Raw genomic sequence first — 13,596 nt, forward strand, 5'->3', positions numbered from 1 at the left:
GGGCGGGATGGAGGGAGAAAGAAAAATTGATTTATCACTAATGATAGATTTTTGTATCACTGATTTACCATTGTATGAAACAAAACAGCAATATCAAACTGAAATGAAGAGGAAAAAAGGACAGAGAACATTGATAAGAGATAATCACTCTGAAAAAAATGGGTCAGCTTCTCAGTGCTCAGTGGCAGGAAACCCTTTAACCTGCCTGTGTACCTGACCTGTTTTATAACAGACTCTTTCTAGCTTCCTCTTTGATTTTCACACTTCTACATTTCTCTTAAGTTATTCAGTCTGGATCAACATGCCGCTACCATTGTATTTTTTTTTCCAACTTTTTTTTTTCTTTCTATTTTTGGTAGCATTAAAAAATAAAATGCCAAGTTCCACAAATAATATACTTTTTTTCTTTTCACTGATAGAACTATAAACTCTCAGAAATTGAAAATAGTCTTAGATTTATAAACGAGTCACATCACTATTTACTTTGGCTTTATAAGTCGTTTGATGAGCTCAACTTTTGAAATGCTTTGGAATGAAAGGAGAGCATCGGTGAAACTTGCATTAAGAGTGACTTATGGTTTTTAATTGTCTTCTCCTTTTTTCTCTTATATTTTAAACAGAAGTGTTTAAAATTACTTGGGGTCTTATGTTTTCTTGGTATGATTTCTTTCTTTTGACATCATGCATGTTACTTTTAATTTACAAGCAGTTTTCAGCACCTACAGTATACAGAGCATGCACTTTTGTCAATTTAGGATATAATCCCTGTTTACCTCTACTGTCTGTTTCTGGCAACCCCCCAGGATAGGTTGAAATGGTTCTCCATAATAACCCATTGCCGTCAAGTGGCTTCCGACTTATAGCAACCCTATAGGACAGAGTAGAACGGCCCCATAGAGTTTCCAGGGAGGGCTGGTGGATTCCAACTGCTGACCTTTTGGTTAGCAGCCGAGCTCTTAGCCATTGCATCAGTGATAGTTCCCTATATTTATATCAGAAAATACACTGCAGAACTAGTTCCTAGATGAAGCCCCGGATAATGCAATTATCTAGTGAGTGCTAGCTCCCTAAGTAACAGCCTGCATTTTTAAGTTTAAGAACCTGTATTTTTATCACTTACAGAAGTTGATAAAAAAATGGGATTTGGAAAAAGGTTTTTTTTTTTTTGGCTTAAGGAAATCATGAATACCCATATAAACATTTGACTTAGGAAATGCATTATTATTATAAGGTAGAGAACTTATTACTGAGTTGTATAGTAGTTTCTGAATGTTCCTCCAACATTACATACGTATTTTTTCTGAAGGGGCAAAAACAAGTTGAAGGAACCTTCTTGATTTTTGTTTTAGTTGTTAAAATACATTTTGCTCCCTAGGATTTGATTTTTAGAAGACTGAATACTTGTTTCCTCCCCCTCAAAAAAAACCTCTTTTTAAAAAACATCTTTATAGAAAATTGGTTCTGCCTTGAACATTTGCATGCTTTATACTTAAAGGGTGAATTTATAATATTTGGCATTTGTTCCTACATGAGGTGTTTCCTTGAACTTGGGGGGACGCATCATAGATGACTTTTAACATTCTGGTTTAATTGTAAAGGTTTAAAATGGACATATCTCCAGAGCAAGTTTAGATAAATTCATAGTCAGGTTTTACAGGTGATTTAGAGACAACACTAAGGATATTGATAGAGGGGGCAGTGGCAGTTCAGTGGGAGAATTTTTGCCTTTCGTGCGAGAGACCCAGGTTTGATTTCCAGTCAGTGCCCCTCAAGTGCAGCCACCACGCGTCTGTCAGTGGAAGCTTGCGTATTGCTATGATGCTCAACAGGTTTCAGTGGAGCTTCCAGACTAAGACAGACTAGAAAGAAAGACGTGGCAATCTACTTCTGAAACAAATCTCTTCCCCAACAGAGGTAAATTACTTAAATCCATGTAACATCCCATAGATAATGGATGAAATATGATACAGTAATGACACTTTAAAAATACATGCTTTTATTCTCCTGGCCAAAATATTACATGAGTCCATTTAAATGTACTGTTTCTTGGGCTCACAGAGCGGACTGGGACACATCTAGAAATGAATTACCTATTCATTGAATAAAAACGTTTTTGGACAAACTGGCAGAGTAAAAACAACAACAACAAAAAGAGCATTAATTTTAGGGTCTAAATCCTGGGCTCAGGTCCTGATTTTGCCCTTAGTAGTAGTATCACCTTGGGTAAATTACTAAGCTTCTCTGGGCTTCAGTTTCCTCATTTGTAAAATGGGGAGGGGGAGTGATAAACAGTTGGGGAGGAGTAAATGAGATAATGCATTTGAAGTGGTTTTCATTTAATAGGTTTCTAATCAATATTCATATTTCCCTATACTCTCTCCCTCCCTACTCCTTTCTTCTCTTTCTTTTTTATTCTTTTGGCCATGGGAAAGTATAGTCAACGAGACTTAAAACTGCATATACTCAGTAACAAATGATGTGTGTCTTAAACAGATTTTAGGAACTTCCATGGTCTAGGTTGAAAAGAAAACCCATCCACTAGACTTGACAGCCAAAGACCTGTTCTACATTAAGCCTTGTATATAACCTGTTCCATATTAAGCTTTGAAAAGATTGCATTAAACTTTGTATTGCTACATACTGTCTAAGATTTGTGTTTTGATTTAATACCCTCGGCTTTCAGTAGGGGAGAAAGAGTCTGACCAAAAAACAAAGCAAAACAAAACGAGCTTTTTAAAGGTCTGTTAGAGGAGCAGACTGAGTGCTCTGGCCTGAGACTGCTGAATGTTTTATTGACTCACTGTTTCACGCCCACCTTTTCCTGTCTTGTAACAGTTTGCAGTTTTGACTATCTGACATGACTAACCGTTGCAAATCTAACTGATTACAACTGTCAGTGAGTCTGTGTAACGGAGTCTGGTATCTTCTGGGGAAAGCAAACATCCAAATCGGCTGTCATACTCTTCCCTGTCTTTTTTTTTTTTCCCCTCCCTTATTCATCACCTTTAGATCATTAATTTGAAATATCAGATGTACTATTCCAGAGAAACACACCCTTCTGCTAAAAGTAAAAATGCGCATTTATATTGGGAGATGCTGTGTACGTTTAGCAAAAAATAAGTCACTGTCAGGGAGTTCTTTCAAGATTTACCAGCAGGGATGTATGTTAGAGGAGGGGTGAGCAGGGAGGAGAAAAACTTTGTTCCAGTAATGATGAAATCATCATCATACCACAGGCACATTAAGGCCAGGACAGGAGACACTGGCTCCTGTTAAAATGATTCCCATAAGAACTTTCCTCTTTCATCTTATTGTAGTGCAGTTAAGTAAATGAAATGCTAAAGCCATGTGAAGTAAATAACATAATCAACAGTGATTTACTATTGTTCTCTCATGGGGTCATGACCTAATCCTAAATAAAGACTTCTAAAATTGTCTGTGCTTGGATGTGTTCCTGATGTTGGAGAAAACTGAAAGCAAGAGAACGCTCCTCAAGTGGACCAGAGTTTTTGTTTTCATTACAACTGTTGCTACTGAGCAGCTTTTTTGGGGTGGGGATTGGAGCCTTCTTGTAGTACTGCAATGAGGATGATCTTAACACTCCACGAGTTTAGTAACCAGAAGGTTTCCAACCAGAATAAGGAGTTCTGCTTCTTGTCTTTGTTTCCTTACCTCCTCAGAGATGATTAAGTGAAATTTGGACATCACATGGTCCCAGAGTTTTTGTTTTTATTTACAGCTGTTGCTACTGAGCAGCGTTTTTGGGGTGGGGATTGGAGCCTTGTACTACTGCAATGCGGAAGATCTTGACACTCCACAAGTTTAGTAACCAGAGAGTTTCCAGTTAGAACAAGTTCTGCTTCTTGTCTGTTTCATTACCTCCTCAGAGATGCTTAAATGAAATTTGGACATCTGTGTTGCTATATTATCACCAATACTGTCTTTTTATGTTCACGATGGATTTTTTTCCCTTTTATATCTACAGGCAAGAGTTTCACCTTGACCATAACTGTCTTCACAAATCCTCCCCAAGTAGCCACCTATCACAGAGCTATTAAAGTTACAGTGGATGGACCCCGGGAACCCAGAAGTAAGTACTTGCCTTCCTATTGGAAATGTTAATAAAGTTTACTGAGACCCTCTGAGGAATTTATTCCAAATGAGTAAGTGTTACTTTCATATAAATAGTTTCTTTGTCAGGTTTGCTATATACATATAATTGTAGTGAGAGGCACTTAGTAGAGCCCCACAGTAGAAAATAAAATTACAGTTTTAACCTTTGCCACAAGCTTGCTAAGGCCTCCATAACTTTGGGAAACTAGTGAATAATTATTTAGTCACTGTAACTCTTTACTAAGAAATTCTACTCATCCACTGTACGCAATAGACAGGGCCGAATAGACAGACCCATGAGAGCTGAAGAGGAAAACAATAAACTTAAAAATCTTGAGTTTAGTCAAAAAGCATTTGCCTGTGTTTCCCGTGGCCTAAGAATGTGTTTTAACTCTTTAACTCGCCCACTCAGTTCCCTTTCTAAAGAGCACACTGCTTAATTACAAAGAATTTATTTGCAAATGATAACTTGCTTGATTGTTACAACACTGTTGTTTGGTCATGTTCCCGTAATTGTTATAGATAGTTACTTTTAACAGATATAGGCAAACCTGGTTTAACCCATCTTGGTTTATTTGTCTGTCTGGACATCCAGAATGTTTAACTGGTAGTTAGTTGACGGTAGTACACACAATCCTTTTGGGTCAATATGTATTTTCCTCCTAAATCTAAACTGAAACAGTTTTGTTCCCCACTTCCCATTCCCATAATGCTTTGAATAAACTCAGCATAGCAGCTTTTAGATACATTTAGAGATTAAAGATTATTCAATATATAAACCACATTTAAAAAATTGTGCCAGTGGCTTTCCAAAAGGTTTTTTGAAGAAAAAATATTGGGTCTCTAGGCACCGTAAATACAAATATTTCAGAATAAAAATAAATTTGCCTGGAAAAAAAAACTGTGCCAATGGAAATGTCATATAGAACTCTGCCTTTGATAAGTGAATACATCGGAGTCCTACCCTTTGTATTTAGGGAGTCTGGTTTATGGTAGAGGTAGAGCCTGCAGAAGTATTTGTCATGTAACAACACCCCTGTCTAGACAGTGAGAGTGGCATATCTTCCCCTAAAATGAGAGAAAGGTCTGATAAGATTTTGCCTCTACTTAAGTAGCATCATCTCCCTTAGCAGCGGGAATGTATGGAGGCTCCTGTTCCTTTGGTTGCTGCCTCTTTTCACAAAGGCGGACTGCTTGCGTGATCTAGGGAGGCTTCCTGCCTCAAACGCCAGTCTTTGAGGTTTTTGTTTTCTCCTCCTTTCATGTGTATGGCGTTCTTCCAGGTTCACAGTGCTGGGTCATTCATTTGTCTGTTCTGTTTGGGGATGTCCTATGAGGTGGTTGCTGTACACATCTGTGTGAGCTCCAAGTCTCTAGTCCTAAGGGAGAATGGTTATGCAGTGCTAGGTGAATAGAAGAGAGCAGGGCTGTCTTGACTGGTTTGGGGATTTTGCCTGACTTTTCTGAAATGCCATGAATTGGGAATGATGCTTTATGATGGAAGACATCTTCTAACCTTTTATCTTTTATCTAGTTCTTGAGTTCCTGAATGGTAGGGACATCCCTTTTAATAGTGGATAAAGCAAGATAGTAGTCTTTTAGTATTTAGCACCACATAATACTTATTTTTTAAAGATGTTTCCAGCTTTCCTCAGTTCTTGGAAAAACCATTATTATGATGTGCGTGTGTGTGTACACTCAAGAGTTGACGCTCAAAAGTTGATGGTTGGGAGAAGAAACAGTGAAGGGTGGGTGTTGCTCCATCCAGAAAGATGTGACAAAAGGTGAGACAGGGTGGCTTTGGGAAAGTTGCTTCTGTTTCAAGTGAGGATAGTGTCACCTCATTTCTAAGAGGTTTTTGACAGAATTAATTAGTTGATAGGGTCACTTTCTGTAAATGCAGAGACATGCTCTGACAGTAATGAGGGTTGGGGTAGAGGGGCAGATGGCTGATGGGTTCAGTCTTTGGGTGGTGCTGAGGGTGGGGGAGGGGGAAGCAGATGGGGATCTGTGAGTGGCAGGCCACTTGCCCTAGATCAGCCTGAGTGATATTTCTTAGGAACTGAAAATACCTTTGAAAATTTGATGTCATTTCCCTGGTATCGTGAGGTGACTTGCCCAACTCGGTATCTGGATATAAGGGTGGATCTGGTATCAGTAATGACTCAATCCTATTATCTAGATTCTCTGTACTGGATTATTTTCTTCTGCCCTGATCTTAGCTGTCTTGGGCATTGGGCGTTCATATTACAGCACTCTTCTCAATATTGTTCTTTAATTTTGAGACTCCAGGTATGGGAAGTGCACAGGATTTGCAATTTTCTTCAACAGTGAGTACAATAGGATTTTGATTGATTGGATGTTTATCTAATGTTAAATGAAGACTCCTTTTAGAATAACCCATTGCTGTTGAGTTGATTCCAACTCATAGCGACTCTATAGGACAGAGTAGAACTGCTTTTTCTGTAAAGTACCTGATAGTAAATAATTTAGGCTGTGCAGGCCATGCAGTCACTGCCCCAACGACTCTGCCATTGTAATGCAAAAGCGGCCATAGACAATATGTAAACAAATGGTCATGACTATGTTCGAATAAAATGTTGCTTACAAAAACTGGTGGCAGATCAGATGTAGTCCACGAACTATAGTTTACCAACCCTTGCGCTAATATTCAAAGTGGCTTATTTTGTAGACCCTTAACAGAAAAAGGTTTTAGTAAAAGGCTTTCTTTCCTAAGAGCAGGAAAAAAGACAATTAGTGCAATAGATTTAGTGCCGCTTGCCTCCAAGCTGTAATTCCGTCAGTAGTGGTTATTTGTCATAGAAATAATATAAATCTGTTTATTACTGTAGTGGTTTGAAGGAGTTGAGGATTTTGTACTGTTGAGTCCTGTGAATGGAATTTCATTCCTTCCTCTAAAAGCCCGAGTGTATATTGAAAAGGCTGTTTCTGGTAGATCAGCTGTTTGAACAAGGACAAGTTCTGAGTTTAACTGGTTGGGTTTTAATTTACATTAATGTGATAGGTAAGAGTGCAAGCTTTGGTATCAGACTGCCTGGATTGAAATCCCAGCTCACCGCTTACTAGCTGTGTAGTGCTAGACAAGTTATGTAACTTCTTTTTGCCTCAATTTCTTCATCTGTTAAAGAGGGAGTAATATTACTTTTTTCCTCATCAGTTGCTGTGAGGATGTTAAATGATGTAATGTATGTAAAGTGTGTAGTGACTGTCATGTGCTAAGTGCTCATTAAGTGTTCAATATTATTATTAATAAAGTTTTTTCAGTGTCTAAAGTTTGTTGTAGAGTTTTGCTCATAGCATGTTTCCAGGAAACAGATACCATCTAGATTCTTTTCTCTAGTGTATTCCGCCCCCCCGCCCCCCCACCCCGGAGATGACTTTACTGATTTTTGCTCATTAGTAAATGACACTAATCAGTGTTATCAATTGTGGCTTGAGCAGGTATTCGTGTTGCCTGGGGACAGCTGTGCAGAATTGATGACAGTGATAACTTATTAGCAGCAAAGAAATGTCTAAGAGAGGATGCTATGGCACTAGTGCCCCCCTGGGAGGTTCAGCCTATCAGAGCATCTGCCACGACTTGCATTTCACTCAAAATTCTGAAAGATTTCATCCTTCTATGTTTTCCGTCTCTGGCAGCTGAACTGGTGCTGTCACATCACAAACAACTTCTTTTCTTAATATACACATCTGGCGTTGGCCGTTGGACTCACTTCATAAGAGCACATGATCATCACTCATTACAAGATTAAAAAGTACCCCATGGCATCATTGATGTTTTTTAACTTTGATCTTTTGCAGTTGTGATTCATCTCAGTTATAAAACTTCCCTTTAAAGGAACATAACCGATGACTTATTAGAACCTTCATCTTAAGTAGTGTAAACATGAAAACGGTGCACATCTTTACAAAATGCCATTTATTTTCTTTGCTAGCTTATCATTTTAAGACATGACATCATGCTTAAGATCTCAAATTTGTACGTCTGGTGTTTAGGCAAGGCGTTTTGACCTGCTGTTGGCAAATTAGCTCTGATGAACGACTGCTCTATGTTCACCAGCCGGAGAAGTCAGTGTAGCCGCAGCAGCAACAGTAATGCATTTGGATACCTAGTAACTCTTTCAAACATCAGTTTCTATTAGGATCCTTTGTTCCATTTATGCACTTGGTTCCCATTCCTGTGTGTTTTAAAGAATTTCTACAGAAGGTGAAAACTTGGTTACCAGCATCATATGCTATAGTCATGGTTCTGAGTTAGGGAGGAGGGTTGATGAAAAGGATATCATTGGCTGTGCAGAGGATAGAAAAAGTAAGTCACTTTACGTAGAATTCCTTTAATTCTCTTACTGCTTTTTCAGTTATCTCTTGCTAAGTAGCAAACCTCCCCAAAGCATAATGGCTTGAAACAACAACCAAATTAGTATTTCTCACGATTCTGTGGGTTGCCTGGGGTTCATCTGGATGGTGTTTCTGCTGATCTAGCTTGTGGTCTCATGTGGCTGCAGTCAGATGGCAGCTGGTGCTGGAACATCCAAGATGGCTTCATTCATGTGTCTGTGGCTTAGTGGGGATGGCTGGAAGATTGAGCTCGGCTGGAACAATGGAACAGCTGGGCCTTTCTCTCTCCGTGTAGTCCTAGGGCCTCTCCTTCTTCACCACAGCCTCTTCATGTGGCCCCTCTAGCAGGGAAGTCTGACTTCTTATGCTGCAGCTCAGTGCTCCTAAAACGCAAAAGTGGTAGCTGTCAGACCTGCTTAATTAAGGTTTAGGCTTAGAACTGTTGTTGTTAGCAGCTGTCAAGCTGGCCCCAACTCGTGGCAACCCTATGCACAGTGATTAGGCCATTGTGATTCATAGGGTTTTTATTGCCTGATTTTTTGAAAGTAGATTTCCAGGCCTTTCTTCCTAGTCCATCTTAGTCTGGAAGGTCTGTTGAAACATGTTCAGCAACATAGCAACACACAAGCCTCCACTGTCAGACAGGTGGTGGCTGCACATGAGGTGCGTTGGCTGGGAATTGAACCTGGATCTCTTGTGTGGAAGGCAAGAATTCTGTCACTGAGCCACCCACTGCCCCCAGTCTGAGAGCTAGCATGGGGTTACTTCTTCCATTCTGTTGGCTAAAGCAAGACACAGGTGCAGCCTGAATTCAAAGGAGGGAGTCAGCCACACAAAGGTGGGAATAATGAGGGAAGTGGTTCATTGGGACCACCAATGTCATCAACTCCCACAGCTGCTTAGACAGTAAATGTCGTTGCAACAGAAGAAATAATTTCATCAAGGTGATATTTTCTGAAGTCTCTTGACTGTTCAATCTGGAGGAAGTTTAAAGTTCTACCAGATGACTCAAAGTTTAATTATAGTAGCTTTGTTCTGAATTGAACAAATTTGGTAAATATCAGATGAATTAAGGGTGACTATTTCTGTTGTACATATGGTCGCTATGAATTGGAACTGACTCAATGGCACCTAACAACAACAAACATAACCTGTTGGAGCCCTAGTGGTTAAGTGCTCAGCTGCTAACCAGAAGGCTAGTAGTTCAAAACCACTAGCTGCTCTATGGCAGAAAGATGTGGTAGTCTGCTTTCGTAAAGATGACAGCCTTGGAAACCCTATGCAGTTCTGCTCTGACCTAAAGGGTCACTGGTGGTCGGAATTGACTTGATGGCAATAGTTTTTTAATTTTTTGTTATCTTGTTGAGTTGGTAGTCCCTGGGTGAGGCAGCCGGGTAAGCACTGGACTACAGCTGAAAGGTTGGTGGTTTGAACCCACCTAGACGTGCCTCAGAGGACAGGCCTGCTGATTTGCTTCCAAAAGGTCACAGTCTTGAAAACCCTATGGAGCAGTTCTACTCCGCACACATGGGGTCACCATGAGTCAGAATCGTCTCTGCAGCAACTACCAGCAATAACACCACCAATAATAAACTTGTTGTGGAGTCCTGGGGTGGTGCAAATGGTTAACACGTTCAGCTAACTGAAATGTTGGAGGTTTGAGTCCACACAGAGGTGCTTTGAAAGAAAGGACTGGTGATCTACTTCTGAAAAATCAGCCATTAAAAATCCCATGAGGCACAGTTCTACTCTGACATACATTGGGTTGCTATGAGTAAGGGTCGACTCGACGGCAACTGTTTTTTTTATTACCTTGTTCTTGGTATTAGCAGATGAATATCAAGTTGAGCCAGATCAATACTTTTACAAGACAATATTAGGTGTCTGAACAACAACGACGACAAAAGGTAATGAGCCTTACCTGGCAACATGACAGAAATAGCTCATTAATCCTCAAATGGACAAGCCTGGAAGTTTTATACTTTATATTATCCAGCATTGAAAATTCTCACTGGCTGGCATGCCTGCAGAACTGGTACCTGACACATGTGAGTGGGTTTCTAAGAGTTTTTGTGTGTCGTGCCCCAAGGAAGTAAACCACAGTTACTCTGAAGGAGAGACCAAAACCTTCATCTGTATGTCTTCTGCTGAGGGACTACTGTTCACTGCTGAGCAGCCACCCGTACAGACCTAGTGGGAGAAGGGAGAAGCTCTGCTGTTTCTTTCCCAGTGATGTAACCCCTTTCCCACTGGCTTAGAGTATCTGGCTGCAAGATTTCTTCTGCTTGACTCCGTTCATGACTTCAGTAAGGGGCTGGAGCTTTAGGTGAGTGAGAGGTTATCTGGGAGTGTAGGGAAATGTTTGTATTCCCAGGACTGCCTTAACACCCTGACTAACCCAGCTTATTAGGCTTAGGTCCTGCAGCCAAACTCGTCTCTTCTGCTTGCTCATTCTCGTCTGTGCTCATTCTCATCAGCAGATTTATGAATCGTCAGACAACACTTAGTTTCTCCATGTTCTTGAGGCACTTCCGATGGTACAAGTTTTTATTTTAACAAACTTAAGGTAGCAGATTTAAACAAAAACAGGTGGTCTTGGCAGGGCATCATCTCATTTTTCTCTCATGTTGTTGCACCCACTTCTGAGACTATTTTCCAGCCAGGTGAAAAGGGTGGAGAGAATGGAGGGTTTGGTATTTTCTTTTCTTCATTTCAGATGATGTCAGTGCCAGCTCATGTTTATCCTCCATTACTTTTCATCCTAGTCAGGTGAAAGAAAAGGCTTTTCATGGGGGCTGGCCTATGACCTTTGCTTATTTATCAATGTTGGGTGCTTAGTTAGAGGTTGATCACAGGTGAAAGAAAGTAGGGGATGTGTAAAAATGTATTGGATGGAGGGACGGCAGAAGAATTTTTTAAGCTTATTTCATATCTCTGGATATAAAACTTGCATTTAAATTCTTACTCTCTGTGAAGACAATTTGAGAAAATCTTGATAGGCCTTGGACCACACTTCAGATGCCACAGGCCTGAGTTTGAGTGCTCAGCATAAGGCATTAGTAGAAAGTCCCTTAACTTCTTGACTTGCAGACTTTCCGCTGCATGCTTCACTGTCTCTAAAATGCCCCAGAGATGGAAGTTATGGGTAAATGCCATGTTTTGATATTTACATGTCAACAAATACAAGCAGGGGTTTGATTGTCATGTATATTAATCATTTGGTCACTAATACATACAATGTTGTTGCAAGTTTTTAATTTAAGAGAATAATAACAGTTTAAAAAATTGTTCACATTCTTCCCTTTCTTCAAGGAGGATGGAGAAGGGGGGCGCTCAGAAGCGCTGGTAGAGGTTGTGTCTGGTGGTCGGTGGAATGTGCTCTTGAGAAGAGCAGTTTTAAATCTCTTCCAGTACTTTTTTTGTTGTTGTTGTTGACTGACTGTCAGGAGCTGGGAAGATGGCCAAGAAGGAAATGACACATCGAGAGGCATTTTGTGTTGTGCACCATTCTGTGGAACTGATGCAAGGATATATGGCCTATTTACACATTCCTTCGCTAGCAGACTGCATGGCAGTAATTTCATTCAGCAGCACATGGCATGCTACAGCAAGGAGCTATGGCCTGAACATCCCTTCATGGCAAAATCACAGCCGTTAAAACATGCTTGTGTCCCTGCTTTGCACTTTTCCCTGGCTTCCCAGTTCTGAATGTGCTTTCTCATTGTATTGGACTTGTGTTAACAAGGACCTGTAGCTTTCACAACATGAGCACATTTTCCACATGCATATGCTCCAGTTGATGTATTACTCCTCACTAAATACAGCATGGCAGGTTTTTGAGGGATGTGTGTACTAAAAACACACAGACTTGATCCAAATGTGTCAGTAGTTTGTAGTTTGGTGTAAGTTAGAAATCACTCATTCTTAAAAAAAATGTAGGAATTGAAAGAGAGATTTCTTTCTTTTTCTTTAAGAAAATGGCTTTTCCTTCCAGAGAGAGATACTTCCTGATAGGTCACTGAAATATTTCTCTTACTTCTATTCTGTTTATACTACAGTATTTTCTTCAAGGAAGGCTGAGCCAGAGAAATAGGATATACTTAAAAATAACAGGGGAAAAAAGATTTGTTGTGTTGAATGACACATTCATGCTTGTCCCTCTCAAGCATATTTACAAGGATCCCTGGTGGCTCATTGGTTAAGCGCTTGGCTGCTAAATGAAAGGTTGAGGGTTCGAACTTACTAGCCGCTCTGGGGGAGAAATATGTGATGGTCTGCTTCTGCGAAGACTGCAGCCTTGGAAACCCTTTGGGGCAGTTCTACTCAGACCTATAGGGTTGTTAGGAGCCGGAATCGACTCCACCGCAATGGGTTTAGCATATTTACAGAATAAATTTATGATGGAAATTAAAACACATCTTTGGTCTTTACTTACGTAAAATCTCAAAGGGCTTTTTTTTTTTTCCTTTATTTTCAAACTTTTTTATTCTAGTGGTATTTATTGTACATTGAAAACCCAAAATTCTTTGCCATTGAGTCGATTCCAACTCAAAGCAACCTATACGACAGAGTAGAACTGCCCCATAGAGTTTCGAATGAGTGGCTGGTGGATTCGAACTGCCAACCTTTTGGTTAACAGCTGAGCTCTTAACCACTATGCCACCACGGCTCCTTATTGTACATATCAGTGAATTACATATGATACAAGGAAATGAAATATAAGTGCAAAAAAAAAAAGCATAGTTTCTATGAAAACAAAGTTAAATGCTTGGAGAAGGCACCAAACGAGTGTCAAATTAGGATTGGTTTTTCCATTTCTGTAAAGAAGGCTGTTGGGATTTTGATCGAGATTGCGTTGAATCTATAGATTGCTTTGAGTAGTATTGACATCTTAGCAATACTAAGTCTTCCAATTCATAATCTGAAACCCTGGTGGTGTAGTGGTTAAGAGTTATGTCTGCTAACCAAAAGGTCAGTACTTTGAATCTACCAGGCACTCCTTGGAGACCATGTGGGGCAGTTCTACTCTGTCCTATAGGGTTGCTATGAGTTAGAATCGACTTGAAGGCAACCGGTCTTTTTTAATCCATGATCAAAAGTTTTTGATTAGGCAAGTATAGAAAA

General features: G+C 39.9%; 1 protein-coding gene across 2 annotated transcripts in view; it reads left to right on the forward strand.

Annotated features, from left to right (window-relative positions):
• RUNX2 (RUNX family transcription factor 2) overlaps positions 1–13,596 on the forward strand; it is a 137,388-nt gene that overhangs the window by 12,355 nt on the left and 111,437 nt on the right. For both annotated transcript variants that reach the window (XM_023734244.1, XM_023734245.1), the window contains one exon: positions 3,986–4,090. In XM_023734244.1, coding sequence (XP_023590012.1) covers positions 3,986–4,090 — 105 coding nt within the window. The remainder of the gene's footprint in view (positions 1–3,985; positions 4,091–13,596) is intronic.

Source organism: Trichechus manatus, unplaced genomic scaffold (genome assembly GCF_000243295.1).
Source record: "Trichechus manatus latirostris isolate Lorelei unplaced genomic scaffold, TriManLat1.0 scaffold00065, whole genome shotgun sequence".
Classification (NCBI taxonomy): Eukaryota; Metazoa; Chordata; class Mammalia; order Sirenia; family Trichechidae; genus Trichechus; species Trichechus manatus.